The sequence below is a fragment of the Bos indicus x Bos taurus genome, chromosome 10, assembly GCF_003369695.1.
Source record: "Bos indicus x Bos taurus breed Angus x Brahman F1 hybrid chromosome 10, Bos_hybrid_MaternalHap_v2.0, whole genome shotgun sequence".
Lineage (NCBI taxonomy): Eukaryota > Metazoa > Chordata > Mammalia > Artiodactyla > Bovidae > Bos > Bos indicus x Bos taurus.
The window spans coordinates 73,026,071-73,047,208 of NC_040085.1; the positions used below are offsets into that span (position 1 = coordinate 73,026,071).

The following is a 21,138-nucleotide window of genomic DNA, read 5'->3' on the forward strand; positions in this document are numbered from 1 at the left end:
TTCTTTCTTGAATGGGCATCAGAGAGGAGAAATCTTAGAATGAAGAGGAGGAATTTAAAAACTGTTGCTTGACATTGCAAAGGCTCTTCTTGATGCTGCCCTTAGTATGTATTTATTTTTGACTTTGTTGGGTCTTTGTTGCTGCGTTGGCTTTTCTCTAGTTGCGATGTACAGGCTTCTCATTGTGGTGGCTTCTCTTGCTGTGGAGCACGGGCTTTAGGACAAGCAGGCTTCAGTAGCTGGGGGCTCTGGGGCTCTAGAGCACAGGCTCAATAGTTGTGGTGCTTGGGCTTAGTTGCTCCAAGGTATGTGGGGTCTTCCCAGACCAGGGATCAAACCTACATTGGCAGGTGGATTCTTAACCACTGTGAGCCACCAGCGAGGCAAAGAGAAAAATGTTGGGCTGGAAGATAATTATGTCTAAACAACCCTGTAATTTAAAATTTAAACAAATGATTTTGTTTGAATTAGAAACCAAGCATTGTTTTGGTCAGATATACTTTACTGATGCTACTGCATGGTGAAGCCCTGGAGCTTTCCTGTAGGGGTCACAGTCTCTCCTTCATTTAAAAAGGACTCTGTTTTCCTTTGTATGGGAAAGGAAAAAAAGTAGCCACTACCCTAAGATTACTGGACATAACTTGTAGAACTGATAAGAGTTGCAGTGGAATGCCTGTAGGTATACTTAAGGGATAGTGCAAGTTCTGAAATAAAATGAGTCATACAAAATTTTTGGTTTCCCATTGCATGTAAAAGTTATAATTGCATTGTTCTGTAGTTTGCGAAGAGCACAATTGCATTGTGTCTAAACAAACAACATATATACACTCATTTAAAAATACTTTATTGCTTAAAAATGCTAGCCTTCCTCTGACAACACAAGGTTGCCACACACCTTCAATTTAGGTATGTGTGTGTATATGTGTGTGTGTGTGTATATATATATGTGTGTGTGTATGTATATATATATATATATATGAAAAATGCAATAAAGTGAAACAGTAAAACAAATACATGCCTATATCTAGATAGAAGTCATAAAACAGTCACATAGTATGTGTTAAGGCAATACTCAGACTTTAACTCAGTCAGTTGGTTAATTTCTCTGATGTGAAATAAACTTTGCTCTCAGTTTTAGAGTACATTTTAAACAGCACTAAATAAACTTGTCACATTAACAAAGTATGTCCTCTCTTCTCCTCTTGGCCTCATTCCAAACCAAAAAAATCTGAATGGTCAAGGGGTGAGACCTAAGCAAGAGTAGAGAGAAAGACATCTCTGGGTGATTTTGTCTGCCTCTGGCAAAGGTCATAGACTTAGATATAGCATCTTCACTGGCCTATTTAGTTTCCCTCAGGATGGTAATTCCCTAAGATTTTAGGGTATGTCTTAAATGACATGTATGTAGCAATTATCCAAGGAACTTAATTAAAACACAGAATCTGAAAGCTTGAGATGTGGTATAAGAAGTCAGTATTTTAATAAACATCCTAGTAAGTGTTCTGAGCAAAACACTTTGAAAACAGCATGCTGGGTATTGATTTCAGAAAGTGATTTGATAAAATCATCCATCAGGCTGACAAGAAGTCTGATTTCATAGATCTCTGAAAACCTTGATAATAAAATGAACTCTCCACCACAATAAATGATGCCTGTAGTTTCATATTTAGATTTCCAAGGTTCATGTTGCTAAAAAGCAACAATTTAAACAGATGTGGAAGCATTATTGATTAATAGGAATAGTACAAGCAGAGATTTTATCATCCTATATATTATATGCTTCTCGTGCCAAGATTATAAAATTGTATATATAATCTTTTTACCCAGTCTCTCAGCTGTTTTGACTTACTACTACCCTGTATAACTCTAAAATTCAATTTTATCAGATTTCATATAATCTGCAGATTTTGGAAATGCCACATGCCACTTGACCAGGTTGGATAAAAATTACAGATAGAGGAATTAAGGAGAATATTGATTCCTTTATACCTTTTAAGAAGTAAGAATACTTTGTTATAACTTACAGAAGTATATTGGAGAAAATACTGTAGGAAATAATTGAGCTTTTAATAAGGTTCATGTGAATTCTTACCTATTTTTAGTTCTGAGAGCATAGCAGGTTTTAGATATGCAAAGCACAGTTAGCAAAAATTTTAGTTTGTAGCACTAACAATATTTCAATGCCTACATACAGAACGTGATAGGAATTGGTTATAAACTTGATTTAGATAATTTTAGCAGTTTGGGGTTGATTATATATGAACCTAGACATAGTCCTTTAGAATAGACTGAGCAGTCAAGGCACAGTCACACTGACAGTGTGGTCAAGAAGAGATGATGGCAGCAGGAAAGCTGACACTCACCTGCTTAGATGACAGATGTGGAGAGGTTTACAGTTTACCTTTCCTCGTAATAGTGGTTTAGAAATCACACACCTTACTGCAGTCATTGTTTTCACAAGTCAGGAATGGAGAGGGAGGGACTCTCTATTATATTCCTTCTGCTTCTGTCAAACTTTTAAGGCCTCTTGGCATCTCAGCTTGTTAGCAGTAACAGGGCAGTGTTTTGCCTTCTCTTGTACATGTTTGCAATCAACAGGACTGTCTTAATTGAAGAAAACAGATGAGTCTGAAAAAAATTCTGCCCTCAAATACAATTACTAAACTAACCTTGATCTGTTTTCCACTTGTAATATCTTTGTGCTGATGAAAAATTTTAACACTCACATTTATGCTAAACATTGTGTTGCCATTTCATTATTGTCCTTACTTTTACCCTTTTTATTGTTTAGATCCATGTAAAGGCTCATTTTGACTACGACCCATCAGATGACCCTTATGTTCCATGTCGAGAGTTAGGTCTATCTTTTCAAAAAGGAGATATACTTCATGTAATCAGTCAAGAAGATCCAAATTGGTGGCAAGCCTACAGGGAAGGAGATGAAGATAATCAGCCTCTAGCTGGTCTCGTTCCAGGTAAAAGACAATATGGTAGAAAGTACAAAGTTTAAAAACACATTTAAAATACAAATCTTCAAAGGGAAAAACTCACGTTTTTATGCCTTTTAAAAAAATGATGTAGTTACTTTTTCATTTTGTTGGGTTTTTATGTTGTATCTGTAATATAAGTATCTTGGGTGTAAGTCTGACCAGTTTGTTGGGCTTTAGAATGGGATTATCGTATAATCTCATCAACCACCCCCATTTATCCTACTGTTCACTGTAGGTGCATTGAAATTAACCCTGTTTTCAAGGCAACAAAAACAGTATTGAACAATAAAAACATCAAGGCAACAAAACTTATACTGTAGCAGGAAATTATCATCAACTGGGGCAGCATACTTGGTATCTAGATAGGAATTTGTTAAAGATGTGTGACTTTATTCAGAATCAAAAGAGTAAGACTGCTGAATTTATCTCTTCTAAGATATCTTAGGATAGAAATAAGATGCAGCTATCTTTTGATTGAAGAAAACTCTCTAATTTAGACTATACTAAAATAAAACTAGCTCATATTGGACATTAAGATTATTATAGAAACATATTTCTTCTAAAATGTGAAGATGATACTTAATGGAATGAGATATGTAGATGTAACTTTTCCTACAGATTGTTACTACAGTACTCAGGAGGGTATGACAGAATGAGGGAAATAGAACCAAGGGAAGTATAATAAGATATTTAATATGTAAAATATTAAAATTATTTTGTTATTTTCTCTAGATCTGTTATAGTCACATACTTTTAAAAAATCTTAATGCTCTTAAAAATTTCCATATAGCCATAGTTACTTGTTTTAACTAGAAACACAATCAGTCTGTACAGTTGCTGGAGATAACCTGGTTTTCCTTAATACTTTTTATGTGTCTCAAACTCAATATTAACCTTTTTTGCTTGTGGTCTTATAAAATGCACTAAGTTCAACAGATTATTCCAACATAGATGGAATTTGCTTATTGATTTTTTTTAAGAATCTCTGGTCTGAATTGGAAAGAATTAGATATAAAAATTAAGTATAAAAGTAGAACTCTAATTCAGAATTTTCTAACTAAAACCACTTTTATCCTTCAGAAAACATATACTTGATTCTAAGGTAAATCTCTGAAAATAAGATGAAAATCAGAAACCTTGAAAGTGAAATCATAATCCTAAGAGGAAAAACATAATAGGTTTTTCATTTATTTCTATCATGGGTAGCTTAATGTAGAAATGAAAAATCTTTAAAACATATACATACATACAAAGAAAGAGAGGAATTGAACACAGTAAATGTAAGAGAATATATTGAATGGTGTCTTTGAATCAAAAACTGATGAATTTATGTAATTTTGGAAAGATAACTCTTAATTTGTTTGATTTGCAATAATTCAAATGATCAGAACCATTGTAAGATCCAGCACAGTACTTTCCACATCAGTTCAGTTCAGTTCAATCGCTCAGTCATGTCCAACTCTTCCCAGCCCCATGAATCGCAGCACGCCAGGCCTCCCTGACCATCTCCAACTCCTGGAGTTTACTCAACTCATGTGCATTGAGTTGGTGATGCCATTCAGCCATCTCATCCTCTGTCGTCCCCTTATCCTCCTGCCCCCAATCCCTCCCAGCATCAGGGTCTTTTCCAATGAGTCAACTCTTCGCATGAGGTGGCCAAAGTTTTGGAGTTTCAGCTTTAGCATAAATCCTTCCAATGAACACCCAGGACTGATCTCCTTTAGGATGGACTGGTTGGATCTCCTTGCAGTCCAAGGGACTCTCAAGAGTCTTCTCCAACACCACAGTTCAAAAACATCACATCTTTGGCGCTCAGATTTCTTCACAGTCCAACTCTCACATCCATACATGACCACTGGAAAAACCATAGCCTTGACTAGACGGACCTTTGTTGGCAAAGTAATGTCTCTGCTTTTGAATATGCTATCTAGGTTGGTCACAACTTTCCTTCCAAGAAGTAAGCATCTTTTAATTTCATGGCTGCAGTCACCATCTGCAGTGATTTTGGAGCCCCAAAAAATAAAGTCTGACACTGTTTCCACTCTTTCCTCTTCTATTTCGCATGAAGTGATGGGACCAGATGCCATGATCTTCGTTTTCTGAATGTTGAGCTTTAAGCCAATTTTTTCACTGTCCTTTTTCACTTTCATCAAGAGGCTTTTTAGTTCCTCTTCACTTTCTGCCATAGAGTGGTGTCATCTGCATATCTGAGGTTATTGATATTTCTCCCAGCAATCTTGATTCCAGCTTGTCTTTCTTCCAGCCCAGCATTTCTCATGATGTACTCTGCATATAAGTTAAAGAAGCAGGGTGACAATATACAGCCTAGACGTACTCCTTTTCCTATTTGGAACCAGTCTGTTGTTCCATGTCCAGTTCTAACTGTTGCTTCCTGACCTGCATATAGGTTTCTCAAGAAGCAGGTTAGGTGGTCTGGTATTCCCATCTCTTTCAGAATTTTCCACAGTTTCTTATGATCCACACAGTCAAAGGCTTTGGCATAGTCAAGAAAGCAGAAATAGATGTTTTTCTGGAACTCTCTTGCTTTTTCGATGACCCAGCGGATGTTGGCAATTTGATCTCTGGTTCCTCTGCCTTTTCTAAAACCAGCTTGAACATCTGGAAGTTCACGGTTCACGTATTGCTGAAGCCTGGCTTGGAGAATTTTGAGCGTTACTTTACCAGTGTGTGAGACGAGTGCAATTGTGCGGTAGTTTGAACATTCTTTGGCATTGCCTTTCTTTGGGATTGGAATGAAAACTGACCTTTTCCAGTCCTGTGGCCACTGCTGAGTTTTCCAAATTTGCTGGCATATTGAGTGCAGCACTTTCACAGTGTCATCTTTCAGGATTTGAAATAGCTCAACTGGAATTCCATCACTTCCATTAGCTTTGTTTGTAGTGATGCTTTCTAAGGCCCACTTGACTTCACATTCCAGGATGTCTGGCTCTAGGTGAGTGATTATACCATCATGATTATCTAGGTCATGAAGATCTTTTTTGTACAGTTCTGTGTTTTCTTGCCACCTTTTCTTAATATCTTCTGGTTCTGTTAGGTCCCTACCATTTCTCTCCTTTATTGAGCCCATCTTTGCATGAAATGTCCCTTTGGTATCTCTAATTTTCATGAAGAGATCTCTAGTCTTTCCCATTCTATTGTTCTCCTCTATTTCTTTGCATTGATCTCTGAGGAATGCTTTCTTAGATGCTAAATGGAAAGCTTTGTAAATAACTGTTAAAACTTCTAGCCTTCGTTTATTATTTATCTTTTTAAATACATGATGTATAGTCTAGTAATACATTCCTAGGATTGAGTGAGAGCCAGGTTGGAACTTAACAACTTAAACATTTGGAGCTTATAATCATAGTTGACATTCTCTCATGTAGTGGCAGGAGGATTCAGAAGGTACTGTAAATGAACAGTTACTTCTGGTGTCGTCCCTTAATTAAAGAAAAAAAAATTGATCTATTCTTTTGTCTAACTATTTCACTCTTTTTCTTCTCTATTTATTAGGGAAAAGCTTTCAGCAGCAAAGGGAAGCCATGAAGCAAACCATAGAAGAAGATAAGGAACCAGAAAAATCAGGTTGGACTCTTATATTTGACATTAATGAGAGGTTTCTTTGGTTTCCATCTGGAATCAGGTTTAAATTTGTATTTCAGAACTGTCAGGGAAGATGTATTCATGACAAGATGGATGTGAGAAGCAAAGCTGCTTATCTTAGGACTGTTAAGAAAGGACAGGCTTTAAGTATGAAAGATTATCTGTCTATAATGTGAGATTAATGGAAAACTTTAACTTATTGCCCTGAAAAATAGTTATTCTGTGAACAATGTAATACATGTCTGTAAATTGAAATTTAAAACTAGAGTTCTTCAATTTGAAATACGTAGCTTTATTCAGGTAAACAAATACCCCATTTATACTTATGTTTCTAACTGTCAACAGGAAAACTATGGTGTGCAAAGAAGAATAAAAAGAAGAGGAAAAAGGTTTTATATAATGCCAATAAAAATGATGGTAAGTTCCACTCTCAGACATAGCCATATTTATATCCAAAAGAGGTCCATGTCTAACATTTGAATGAAATTAAATGATATTTTTAGGGAGTTTTATTTATGGTCCTGGCCTCTTAATGTAACATATGTGTGTATTTAATAAAGTCATTTAGCAGAAATTATTTTCTTCTAGAAAACTGTGAGTAATGCAGAATTTTGAAATCTGAGAAAAAGTAGTTTAAAAATTAAAAGTATGATGTGGCTGTATACTGTTGTATTGATAGTTTTCTCTTAAATTTTTTTCCTATGTAAACTCTTCATTTGCAAAGTTAATACTTGTTCCTAACAAATTCTAACAATATAGATGTATTTTCAGTGAAATTGCCTATCGTAACTCATCTCACCTAGGTAACCCATCCCATAGAGTCTGCTGGCTGAGTCAGGCACACAGGAGAGTATTTTGTTTTTATTTATTGTTAGTGTTAAAAGTTTTTCAAGTTTTAGCTTCTTTTAAAATCAAAAGTTCTGATAACATTGGGCTTATATTCCAGTGTGTCAGCAGCCTGCTGAACCTGAATGATGGCTGTTGCCTTTTTAGTGGACCCCTATCTAGTTCAACAGTCTCCACCACATCCAATTTTTTATAAACCCAACCTGATACATTGCTTTCATTACCTTCTTGAGTGGTCTTTATGGGCTTTAGAATTTGCTACCCCTTCTTTAATTCACATTAGAAACAAGCCAAATAATAAAGCAAAGGAACTCTTGTAACTTCCTACACAGTTTATAAGGCTTATTTTTATTCTCTCAATACCTTAAAAATTTTTGGCAGCAAAATGAAACTAATGAAAATGTTACCAGATCAGATCAGATCAGTCGCTTAGTCGTGTCCGACTCTTTGCGACCCCATGAATCTCAGCACGCCAGGCCTCCCTGTCCATCACCAACTCCTGGAGTTCACTGAGACGCACGTCCAATGAGTCAGTGATGCCATCCAGCCATCTCATCCTCTGTTGTCCCCTTCTCCTCTTGCCCCCAATCCCTCCCAGTATCAGAGTCTTTTCCAATGAGTCAACTCTTCGCATGAGGTGGCCAAAGTTTTGGAGTTTCAGCTTTAGCATCATTCCTTCCAAAGAAATCCCAGGGCTGATCTCGTTTAGAATGGACTGGTTGGATCTCCTTACAGTCCAAGGGACTCTCAAGAGTCTTCTCCAACACCTTAGTTCAAAAACATCAAATCTTTGGCACTCAGCCTTCTTCACAGTCCAACTCTCACATCCATACGTGACCACAGGAAAAACCATAGCCTTGACTAGACGGACCTTTGTTGGCAAAGTAATGTCTCTGCTTTTCAATATGCTATCTAGGTTGGTCTTAACTTTCCTTCCAAGGAGTAAGCGTCTTTTAATTTCATGGCTGCAATCACCATCTGCAGTGATTATTGAAAATTTTGATACAAACTAAACCTGAGATTCTACCTACTATAATAATTTTTTTTTCAAATTAAACATCCTTAATGCTAATTGATAGATTATGTAACTAAGAATATTTATTGGATTTATAGTTCTTTTCTCTATACTTCAGTAAGTGATTAATATCTCTGTTTCTTTATCCTTTGAAACACACTGGAGTTAACTGGTTCAGCTCTAAAAGCTATTTTACTGTAGGAAATTTGCAAATCTAAGTCTGTGAATCAAAATATTTCCACAGTCTGATTGTACATGTTAGAAGAAGGAACTTAGTTTTTCAGAGGGAAAAGCATTTTGAGAAGGAAATGCTTCACATTTACATTTCTGCTCTTAATTTGTTATTAGAATTAATGTTTTTATTAATGATAATTATCATTTATAATGACTATTCCATTCAAGGGGAAATAGCCTTCATCCATTTAGTTCTCAAAATAAATTCCTTGAGATTACAGATTAGTAAGTTCAAATTCAGATATGAAAGTCACCTGTTTAAGTTCTTACAGCTAATACAGGAGAAGGCAATGGCACCCCACTCCAGTACTCTTGCCTGGAGAATCCCATGGGCGGAGGAGCCTGGTAGGCTGCAGTCCATGGGGTTGGGAAGAGTTGGACAGGACTGAGCGACTTCACTTTCACTTTTCACTTTCACACACTGGAGAAGGAAATGGCAACCCACTCCAGTGTTCTTGCCTGGAGAATCCCAGGGACAGGGGAGCCTGGTGGGCTGCCTCCTATGGGGTCACACAGAGTTGGACATGACTGAAGTGACTTAGCAGCAGCTAATACATGGTTGAGTTGTAAACAAGTAAATTTAAACAAGTAAAGTTTGAGTTCCTACTCTGTGCTCTGTGTTAATCACTGACAAGCTTAAGGTGGTCCCCTCTCCCTGGGGACTTACAGCTGACAGTCTGACTACACATCTAATGCTCCTACCTAGTCAGGTGAAGTAATGAGAGAGAGAAGATGACAGGTCACTAGTTGTCTGCCTTTGTTCTTACCACATGACAACTCTTGATTTCATCTGGATTACAGCTTTAGGAATGTTAGTGTACCAGTTATAATTTATACCTCTTCTTGAATCATGATCACAGGTTAATATTAGTATTATAGAATAAGGTAAACATAAATGTAGGAAGTTGGATAGCATATGTTGGTATGCTGTGTTTTCAAGTTATATAATCAAAGAAAAGTATTCTAGCATTCTCTGTTAACACTAGGCACAGCACTGTTTGTAAATGTTGATCTGTGCCAGGTATTGTTTTCAGCATACACATTTTCTGCTCCTTAAACTAACCCTCAAATTAAAGTATTGGTATCCCCCGTTTTATAAAAATGACAGCTGTTATTCTCTTTAGTTTATACCTTAGTGCCTCACTCTGTCAAAATACTGTCTGCAAACTAGCTATTTCATATGAACCAGTACAGTTATATTGTAGTAAACATTCAAACACAGTGTGAAACAAGAGAAGCAGTAATCATTTCTAGAAGGAGTAATATACTATTTATTTTCATAATATCCTGCCAAGGATATAATGACATGAGAAAATACTTATGACATAATGCTACCCAGTTATTACTTTCTTGATGTCAATAGTTGTGTTTTTAACCATGATAACTCGTGCTGTTTTCCAATTTTTTGGAAGACTTATGAGTAATATAAATATACCTTTATATATTTATATAAATATGTTTATATATATCTTTATTATACATCAGTAATTCTGTCTGAAGGGCTTAATTTTTCCTTTTTTCAAAGATTATGACAATGAAGAGATCTTAACTTATGAGGAAATGTCACTTTATCATCAGCCAGCAAATAGGAAAAGACCTATCATTTTGATTGGTCCACAAAACTGTGGCCAGAATGAACTGCGTCAGAGGCTCATGAACAAGGAGAAAGACCGCTTTGCATCTGCAGTTCCCCGTAAGTTTGGATGTGTTCCTGTGTTCCTGTGCATTTCCGCGTACCTCTGCAGAACCTAACTGTGTAGGGAGTTTTCACCCATTTCCTCCAACAGTGATGTCCAAGAAATAGGAACTTTGTTTTTACCATATCTTTTGAGAATTTTCTACTAAAGATAGTCATTCTTGAGTACCATTTTTCTGAGAGTATGGTACTAATTACTTTCTATAAATGAATTTCAATTTTGGCTTCTTATAGTCCACTGTTCAGTATGGAATCAGCTCCTGGTTTTTTTAACTGATGCAGAAGACAGAACTTTAGACCTAATCTCTGAGCATAGACTTTCTGTTTAAACATTGTATAGTACCTGATCTTGTGGAAAAATTGAGTGATAATGTTTTAAATGAAATGCAAAATGAAGTAATTTAAAGTGTATAAAACATACTAAATGTAACTGTTACTAAGATACTAACACCACAGTTTTGTTTATTTCTCAATCTAGAAATAAAACCAGTCAATGTTAAAACACACGGGGGTCTAACATTTCCTTAATTCATTATTTTTTAATTTGTATTACAAAATAAAAAAATTTTTTTTGACTAGCAGAATTATTCCTCACCCTTGCTCTGATCTGTGCTTACTAATTTTGCCTGATTTTGTTTGCCTAGATACAACTCGGAATCGGCGAGACCATGAAGTAGCTGGTAGAGATTACCACTTTGTTTCACGGCAGGCGTTTGAGGCAGACATAGCAGCCGGAAAGTTCATTGAGCATGGTGAATTTGAGAAAAATTTGTATGGAACCAGTATAGATTCTGTACGCCAAGTGATCAACTCGGGCAAAATATGTCTTTTAAGTCTTCGTACACAGGTAGAACTCTTTTGGTTTAGAGTGTTGAACTTGTATTTTGGTCCAAGAATCACAAGACCTAATTAACTTCTCATACAGATTTTTCACAATGATTCTCTACATGAACTCAGGTTGCTAAATCACTTTCAATTTCCTCAGAGTGGAAAATACATACATTACATACTTGCCTATATATAAATGTACATATTTTCGGAAACTTAAAATATAGTAACTGTTGTGCTGGTAGTACTTTAGTATTTTAAAGGTTATAAAAGAATTTTCCTTTCCCATATGAGAAAAATTAGAATAGTGAGAGGTCATTTTTATGGTTTTAAATGCCATCGTCCAAGTATTAGGACTGTAATGAGTGGTTGGTTGTAGCTAATGAAACAGCCATTGCTTTCCATTATCTGTCTTACAAAGCAAAACCTTCAAAAATTACTAACAGTTGCTTTTTAGATTTCTGTTAAAAATAATTTTAGAAATTTTGTATTTTTAAGATTGTGTTTTTGTGGGTTTTTTTCTTGATTGTACAGCTTTAGCATAAAACTTTCCTTAATGTAGTGGAATCTACTGTGTGTGTCAATTCAGGAGATATAGGCAGTGGTTATTAAAGAGATGTGTATGAGAAAAATTGACTCCAAAATGGCTTTCCTGAAATAGTAATTAGGTTTTCTTTATTTTAGTCTTTGCTATTCAGTTATAAACATTAGATTTAAGAAAAGCATCCATGTTTTTATTTTTACTAAATTCCTTAAGAATTCTTTATTTTGGCTAACAGAATTACCAAAGAACTTAAGAGTAGTTAAGCATATTGTCTTAATTACTGTTTTTAGATAGAAAAGGACATGTCCGTATAATCCCCATTTTTGTGGAATGCTTCACTTTAGGGACACACAGTCATACAAAGGCAAGGTGAAAAACTAATCTTTTAATTCAGACAATCTGCTTTTTTTTTCTTGGATGTATTTTTCCAGAATTTTTTTTTTTTGCATGTGTGTGTGAAGTTTTTCTATGATTCCTTTTGCATTTAGATTGTGGCATATGGTTAAGCTGACTGCTCATTTGTAATTCCTTCAAAATGGATTTTTAATGTTGTTATAATCTGTGTATGATCTTATTATTTTATCATGTTAAGTCTTCATTTCAGTTTTGGTACACAATATATTATGTTGAATGGTACGATCTTTTCTGTTGTTTTTTGTTTTTCTCTCTGATTTTTTAAATTATGAAAGAATGATAACATCTATAGACTTGGAAAATACATGACGAAATTACATATAGTTCTATATATTACAATTATTTTTTTTAATAGATAAATCAGGGTTTTTAGTTGGAGTTTCAGTATCAAACTCTCAGATCTGTCTTTGCTTTACAGTCCTTGAAGACTCTACGGAACTCAGACTTGAAACCATATATTATCTTCATTGCACCCCCTTCACAAGAAAGACTTCGGGCATTATTGGCCAAAGAGGGCAAGAATCCAAAGGTAAAGTTATTATACTGTTAGACTATTCCATTAAAAGTAAACATGAAAACACATGGCTTAATATGCCACAGTGCTTAAAAACCACGTCAGCTTAGGCTTTCAAACTGATTATTCTTTCTGCCATGTCACTTTCCCCAAAACTGCCACACTTGCCTCTGGTTGCATTTAGGTAGTTCTCCAAAGCAAGGGGCTCCTCTTGTTCTGCATACAGTTCCTGTTGTTATTCCAAATGTATGGTAGCCTTTGACATTTCTTAAAACTTCTGTCATCTTCACACAGATCCATGTTATTTCTGATTTCTTAAAACTTCCATGTCCTCTTCACACAGATCCATGTTATTTCTAACAAGGATTAGATGACACCCGCTCCGCCACCAAATATTCTCAGCAGATCCTTAGGGATTACCCACATTTTCTGCAGATATTCCATATATGCCAGGATCCAAGTTGAGTGCTCTTGCCTTTCTCCTCTTTTTTCTGATTGAAATTTTATGTTCTGTTTGTCTTCTGCCTTTGATCTTTTCATATGATCTGAAATGGAAAATTTTTTTAAATTATATTAGATGCTGAGTGAGGTTGAGGTGGTCCATATTATACCAAATGGTACTAAAAATTAAATGATAATATAGTGATATATATTAATCAAAGCATTGATATTTTATTTGACATTTTAAACATATGATATGAAAACCATCAAGTGACATGCTATATCACAGCAACAAATACTCTTCCTTGTTCTTAGCAGATTTCCTAAGTGGTTCTGTTTTATAAAGGAATCACTTAGCGCTCATTTCATTTGCCTTTTCTTTCTCCATAAAAATTCATACTACTACTCCTCCCTCAAATCTCTTCAGAAGTCACAACATCACACCTCTCCTTTTCTTTGGTTTTTGACTATTGACCACATCCACCAGCCTTCTTTGTTCCTTCCCAGGATATCTTTTTCTACTCTAGAAAAAGATTTGTTATTCAGCCTATATTGTGTTTATTTTTCAATGTCTTAGACCTCAGGGACTTCCCATCCTTTATATTGAGCATAATTCGGTTGCTTTGTTATAGGCTAAGTAGGCCAGCTGGTTAAAGTAGTGTTTCACTCCGTTTTCATTTTTGAAGTCACAAAAGACCATATTTGACATGATTCCATTATTTGGAATATCCAGAATAAGCAAATCTATGGAGACCAAAAGTAGATTAGTGCTTGCCTAGGGCTGAGGGTTGGGAGAAAATGGGAGTGGCTGCTAATGACTATGAGGTTTTGGGGGAAGGAGAACAGGGCATGGAGAGTGGAGGGTGAGGAACATGTTCTAAAATGGATTGTGGTATTGATTGCACAACTTCTCTGTGACTACAAAAAACTGTTCAATTGTACATTTTAAGTGAGTGAACTGTATGAGTCCACCATTGAATTGGTTGCAGTTCACCATTAAATGGGTGAATTGTGAATGAACTGTATCTCAAGAAACCTGTTATTGGGGCAGGAAAAAAACCACAGTGGGCTTTTCCGTAGAAATTGAAGGTTGTTTTAGAATTTGTGTGGAAATTTTAAAGAATAACCAAAACACTTTAGAAAAAAGTTGGAAGCCTTTTTCTTTGTTAATGTTCTTGTTTTCCATTTCATTGAGTTACCTTATTTTTATTCTTTATACTTACTTTGGCTTTAATTTGCACTTGCTCTAGTTTCTGAAGAAAACATGATTTTTAAACCTTCTTTTCTAATAAGAAGTTACATAGTTTTAATTATCATTTTGTTAGAAATATTCCCTAATTTCCTGTCATTTTCTTTCTTTAATCCATGGGTTATTTAGAAGTATCTAATTTCCCCCTATTGGAGATTTTAGAATGTTTTATTGTTGTATAATTCCACCGTGGTAAGAGAACATATTCTGTAAGATGTCAGTCTTTCAAATTTTGTTGAGCCTTATTTTATGACCCAGTATCTGTTCTGTCTTGGCGCATATTCCTGCACACCAGTAAGAATGTATATTTTGCAGCTGTTGGGTAAAGGGTGATGTATCTGATTGCTTTTTACGTTTTATCTCCTTTGGTAATTAATAATGCTTATCACACAATAGAAGTGTTAAGTAAAAACTGATCCTAAATTTTAACTCTGTGAAATAGTGTTAGCTAAGAAAGTAATGGTGTTCTTCACTGAATGCACAACTTAATCTTGTTACATTCTGAATCTGGTTTTGCTATAATGGGGTCTTAAGAGTGGTAAACTAATAGTGTGAATTATTATGGTCAATTTTGCCTATAGATAATTTTTTCAGGCCAAAGATTTTATGAGCAAAATCATTTTGTTTCAATTTTGTCGTGAATTGTAAAATAATTATAAAGTACCAAATATATAAGTCATTTTTGGCAAAAGATAAAATACTTCAGTTTGATAAGGAAAAATTTAGGATTAGATACTCTTTTGAATCTATGTAAGATGTGCAGCTTAATAACATTTACATTTCAAATCTAGTAAGACAAAGTTTAGATTCTCTTTTGAGTTCTAGAATGTTCTTTCAGTAACCTTGAGCTTTGGGTAAACATAAGTTGTGACCAGAACATCACAGTGTGTTCAGTTACAATGGTGTAGTAGCTTCCTGCTGGGAAACAAAGGATTCTGTGTGCCAGAGCCAGCTGCACAACATTCCAGAATGAAAATTAGAGCCACACAAGAAACCAACTCAGGGCAAGCCAGAGCTATCGTATTTTTAGTATGTTTTCCTACTGTTATAAAAGTTTGACTGGTTGAATGATATAAATTGCTTGATATTGTGGGTCCAATATATTTTTGATGTATGGCCTCTATGGCTGAGACATTGGGCATTTAATTAGTTCTCTTCATTGACGGGGCGCTCTGGGGGCAGTTTCACTTTCTTGGACACCTGTGCTTGATCATCAGAGGGGTTCGGGATAAGTTTTGCATATTACCTTGCCATCTGCTTGTCTGTGAAAACACTTGTTTCCTTTACATATTAAAGTAGCCTGCTTCTATTTGGCTTCCCAAACTCTCTTAGGATACTTGTTTTTGTATCTTAAAGACCTCCTTTGTGTATTGAAATTGTCTATCAACTTAAAGTATTAAACTATTGCCCCCAAAACCATAGATTATTAAAATCTTGGATTTCCAGCGTGTTTTCATAAAAAAAGATACCCATTCTATTGATCCTTTTCTCGTGGTTTTACTCTTTTAAACTCTACAACAGATATAAAAGGCAGGGGCTCTTTATAAGAGCCAGAATAGGTGATATTTAGGGTCCTGCCAGAAAAGTTCACTCTGTTACAGAAGACGTTTTAGGAAGAGGTTATGATGACCTACAATGTTTGAAAATGAGCGTCTGTAGAGAATTCAGAGAGTCTGTGCTCTTGAAGCCTCTTGTGGATAAGACAGAAACACATAAAACCTACAAAGCAGTATAAATAGGTTATGAAAAGAAAGTGAAAGTCACTCAGTTGTGTCCAACTCTTCACAACTGCATGGACTACATAGTCCATGGCATTCCCCAGGCCAGAATACTGGAGTGGGCAGCTTTTCCCTTCTCCAGGGAATCTTCCCAACCCAGGGATCAAACCCAGTTTCCCACATTGCAGGCGGATTCTTTGCCAGCTGAGCCACAAGGGAAGCCCATAATTAGGTTATATACATTATACTGAGTCACAGATGATTTGCAGTGAGCGTGCTGAAGAGGCCAGAGCAAAGGGAATCTCTGTGGCCATGACAGGGTTTGGGAGGAGCTCTGAAGTTGAGTATTTTGGGAGACAGAAGGAAAGCAGTATGTTAAGGCTTTTTTTTCACCCATCTTGTTTTTCACCCATCTCTGACTCATTGTGAAGTTTGGGGTGGTTTACCTCATGGTTTTTCATCTTTTCTTTGCAGCCTGAAGAGTTGAGAGAAATCATTGAGAAGACTAGGGAGATGGAGCAGAACAATGGCCACTACTTTGACACAGCAATTGTGAACTCAGATCTTGATAAAGCCTATCAGGAACTGCTTAGGTTGATTAACAAACTTGATACTGAACCTCAGTGGGTGCCATCCACTTGGCTGAGGTGAAGGAAAACATTCATTCTGTAGCAGGACTGGACTTGACCTGGCAGACTATCCATAGGAAGATAGCCCTGATACTTGAGCACATCTCTGAGGTGGCAGGCAGTGTAAACTGTAGACATGTTCTTGGATCGTGAATTAGTGAGAAGAAAATCCCCTTAAGCAATTTGTTAACAGCAGTCTTTATTCTCTCTCTGTACCTGGCTTTAGAGGTTCTTGCCTCAGATGGGGATTTTAAATGGAAGTTTTCAACAGAGCCATTCTAGTTTATCCATGGTAAAAGCCTTTTAATTCTGTTTTCATCTAACCAAATCTTTTCTGCCTAGTCATATTTCCACAAAAACGTGTATATATACACAATGGTCCGTGTTTAACACTGCAGTAAATATTGATGTTATTTAACAGTTAATTTAAATGATTTCATGAGAATTTGGGAGTGAGGGGGAACTGTGCTGTGCACTGGGCAAGACGACAGGATTTGGTTAGAAGACTGGCTTAGTCATCAGAATGACTTTACTTTCTTAAAAAATGGAGCCACTTTGGTCTGGAGCTACTCTGTTAGCCTTGAATTCATTTATATGTCTTTTAATTCTTAAAAACATTCCATTAGAAGCACCAATTTTTTAGCTCAAACTTTGTGGATCAGGCTTCATTGCAGACTCTGATCTAAAACATAGACAACATAGGCTGATCTTTTTAAAAGTATAATGAGTTTTTGAATTTTTATCTTAAATTGTCACAACTGATTTGGTAACTTCCTTTTCCTGATCTGCATAGTACAATAGAATGTATAAGTTATATTTTTATGAATGGCAGATATTCATATATAAACTGTTGATCATTAAAAGTTTCTTCAAGATGCAGGTTTTTACATACATGAGAGGACACAGCACATTTGACGGTTTTTGCATTTTATATATGAACACAGTATAATTTGATGACTGTTATATATGTAGGTAATAAACTGGAATTCTGTGATCAATATAGCTGCTGTACTGTATACTAATATTTAATAGATTGACAAATGGTCATTAATTACACTTGTTCAACATTGGAATAAAATATTTAATAGATTGACAAATGGTCATTAATTATACTTGTTCAACATTGGAATAAGATTATATGAGAGAAATGACATGACAATTGACTTTGAGATCAGAAGGAAAAGATGACCTGAAAGTCATTTGAACATTTTAGGAAAAGAACACTGCAGGGGAAAAGTTAAGCATATAGAAATAGGTTTTTATCGTTAAAAAAAAGTCTGCCTCTTATGACCAGAATGCAACAAGCTAAATCATAAAACATTTAAGCTAATGGGATTTTCATACTGTCTCTATAGCTTGAAGCTTTAAAAGTCAACTTCTGTAATCGGCATGGAAAGTTAATTTGTAGTCTCTTTCAGGTTTAGGGGATGGTGTGGTGTGTGACAAACAACCTCAAATGTGAATGTCTTGATTTTATTTTTATGATGAATACAGCTACAACAATTGTTTCCAAAGCTAAACACTGGAATAATATTGAATTGTCACTTATTAACATAAGCAACTGTTTTTAATGAGTAGTTTGTCTTGGTGTCATGTATGTATTTGAGTTTTTCTCTTTTGCATAATACTATTTGAACAAATGTAGACTGTTTATATGTAGCCTTTTTCTGTTCAACTTTGTGTGGCCTCAGAGTTGGCTGTAGAGTTGTCTTATGCAGAAATAATGTTCCTTAGAAGAAAGTAATTCCTGGGTTGAGGGAAGGAATGCCATACATACTGTCTCTTTAGGTCTGAAACACTCCAGTTTATGGCAGGAAAATGCAAAGGTCACAGTGATTTTCAGCAATGAAAACAAAGGACTGTATTAAATCTTTTCACTTTCCCAATTTACTTTCTCCTTAGGAATGAAAGGTAGTCTGTGGAATTTTGTGAGCTGCTTAGCATAACTGACAACTGTTTTCAACCCTAAAGTCTAAAATGTTTGTAGTTTCAGTCAAGTTAGAATTGAGATTTTAGGTGGTGTCAGTAAGTGGCTACCATGCTAGTCTTCTAGTTAGCCTGCAGACCACAGGGCCACACAAGGGCCACGTGCTATGGACTCGGGCATGGCTTTAAGAAGCAGGTTCAAGGACCCTGCCGAGCGAGGCACATGCCATGCCATAGTGCACTCTTAAAAGTCTAAGGTGATGAGGTATTTTAGGGGTCAGTGAAATCTTATGTAATTCTCTCCTTCCTCATCAGCAGTGATAGAGGAATAGAAATGTTTATGTCCCACACTTTCTTCAGTCCCAGTGATATGGATGTGCTGGTACTCATCCCAGCCCCTCCAAAGTGAAAACTGAGTTGTTGCTGACTTCTTTGAAAGAAAATAGAAAAAACCTTGCTCCTTACCTAGCTGTGCTGTATACCACTCTGGCCAAGTCCATTTCCTGGCCTTCTGTGCTTCTGATTGGAGACCCCAATGTTGGGGAGGTCTTAACCACTTAATAGGAACCATACCAATAGCTAATGAAATGCACATTAGTTCAAATAAGAAAATAACCTTCCTTTACTAAATTTTCTTAAGTCAGAACAAATAGAAAGGAGAATAGTTTTTAGATTAATCCAGATTTGCTTTCTATGAAAACCTAATGTCTGGATTTTTTTTTTCCTTTTCTCATGGCCTAAGGAATAATTTGAATGTAATTTTGTGAATGTGTGTGGAAAATATAAACCAGGGATTTAGCCTTAATAAAGGTAACTTTTTTGACACCTGTTGTTAATCTTCCTTTGTACTTTACCTTGCCTTTATCTGCACTCTGTTATTTTGAGATGTAATACTGCACAAGATAATGTAAAAATAAAAAGTAAAATTATGTTTCAAATTTTAAAAGCCACTGACTACTTTCTCTTGTGTGCTTATATCCTCTGCCGTTCAAGGTTTCAACACAACTAAAACCACCCACCTGTCTTCAGGTTCTGCTAGCAAGTCCATCGGAGCCTCTGGGTGAAACACAAAATATGTTTTATTTTTCACAGTGGAAGAGTGCCCCCTATTGGCACAAATGTAGGTTCTGTTTCCTATATTGTTTATTTAAACTATATTAAAGATAGACAAAGCTGGAAGCTCTAAAAGTTTTCTGGGGAAGAAGATATGTAAGACAGGCAAATTCCACTACATGCAACCATGGACTTGAGAACACTGAGGGTAGGATGAGTTGTTGACAAATACACATTTCTCAAATCTTTAGCCTTCCTCCTTTCCTATACCTATTCTGTATCTCCCAAAGGAGGCCAGTCATAGACCAAAAAGTGTCACACATACACACCTTGCTACCCCAGCCCCACTTGCCATTCCTATCCTGATCGCCTGCCTCCCTTTCCCAGGAGCTCAGATCACCAACCCTACACAACAAACCATCTGTCCACCGCTGTCAGAACGCTGAAGTGGGACTCCCTGGTGGTCCAGCAGTGAAGACCACCTTCAGTGCAGGCAGTGTGTAGGTTCATCCCTGGCTGGGAGCGAACATCCCACATGCCTGCTGGCCAAAACTCCAAAACATAAAACAGAAGCAACAGTGCAACAAATTCAATAAAAGATTTAAGAAAGATGGTCCACATAGAAAAAATATTTTTAAAAAATATGCTGAACCATAAAATCATCTGTACTTTTGTAAGGGAGGTTAGCCAAGGCCAGTAAGTAACAAAGGTTGATGAAGCCACAGGAAAAACCGAGGGTACTTCTCTAGCTCAGTGCTTTAAAGTTAATATAAGTTTACCTAAATGAAATCACTAAAATTGGCTCTCTGCATCAACTTTTCCACTAATTTTTGCCTCCCACAGAGCATACATACCACGAGATTCAAGGCTCTTAAAGTCAAGATACATTTGCTCTGCATTCTACCTGCAAGATGGAAATGATTGGTATTTATACTTCACTAGGGGCTTCGCCTGGAGAAGGCAATGGCAACCCACTCCAGTACTCTTGCCTGGAGAATCCCCGGGGCGGCAGAGCCTGGTGGGCTGGTGTCTGTGGGGTCGCACAGAGTCAGACACGACTGAAGCAACTCAGCAGCAGCAGGGGCTTTGCAAATGATGCTGGTGGTAAAGAACCTGTCTACCAGTGCTGGAGACTTAAACTAGGGTTTGATCCCTGGGTCGGGAAAATCCCCTGGAAGAGGGTTGGCAGCCCACTCCAGTATTCTTGCCTGGAGAATCCCACAGACAGAGCAGCCTGGTAAGTTACAGTCCGTAGGCTCAGAGAGTCGGACACGAATGAAGCAATTTAACTTGCATGCACTAGGGTATTGGGAAGATTACATATTAGGCAATTCATCGTTAAACCTATTTTCAAGACTTACATACTTGATTGTTAGTTTCCCAATTTACATTGAGTCTGAGATTTTATTTTGTAAGTAACAGCAGGATTTCCTAAATA

General features: G+C 36.3%; 1 protein-coding gene across 3 annotated transcripts in view; it reads left to right on the forward strand.

Annotated features, from left to right (window-relative positions):
* Window positions 1–19,593, forward strand: part of MPP5 (membrane palmitoylated protein 5) — an 80,433-nt gene extending 60,840 nt beyond the window's left edge. For all 3 annotated transcript variants that reach the window (XM_027552214.1, XM_027552212.1, XM_027552213.1), the window contains 7 exons: window positions 2,792–2,975; window positions 6,504–6,575; window positions 6,939–7,010; window positions 10,214–10,381; window positions 11,029–11,231; window positions 12,589–12,699; window positions 16,567–19,593. In XM_027552214.1, coding sequence (XP_027408015.1) covers window positions 2,792–2,975; window positions 6,504–6,575; window positions 6,939–7,010; window positions 10,214–10,381; window positions 11,029–11,231; window positions 12,589–12,699; window positions 16,567–16,743 — 987 coding nt within the window. In that variant the 3' untranslated portion in view covers window positions 16,744–19,593. The remainder of the gene's footprint in view (window positions 1–2,791; window positions 2,976–6,503; window positions 6,576–6,938; window positions 7,011–10,213; window positions 10,382–11,028; window positions 11,232–12,588; window positions 12,700–16,566) is intronic.
* Window positions 19,594–21,138: the final 1,545 nt, after the last annotated feature.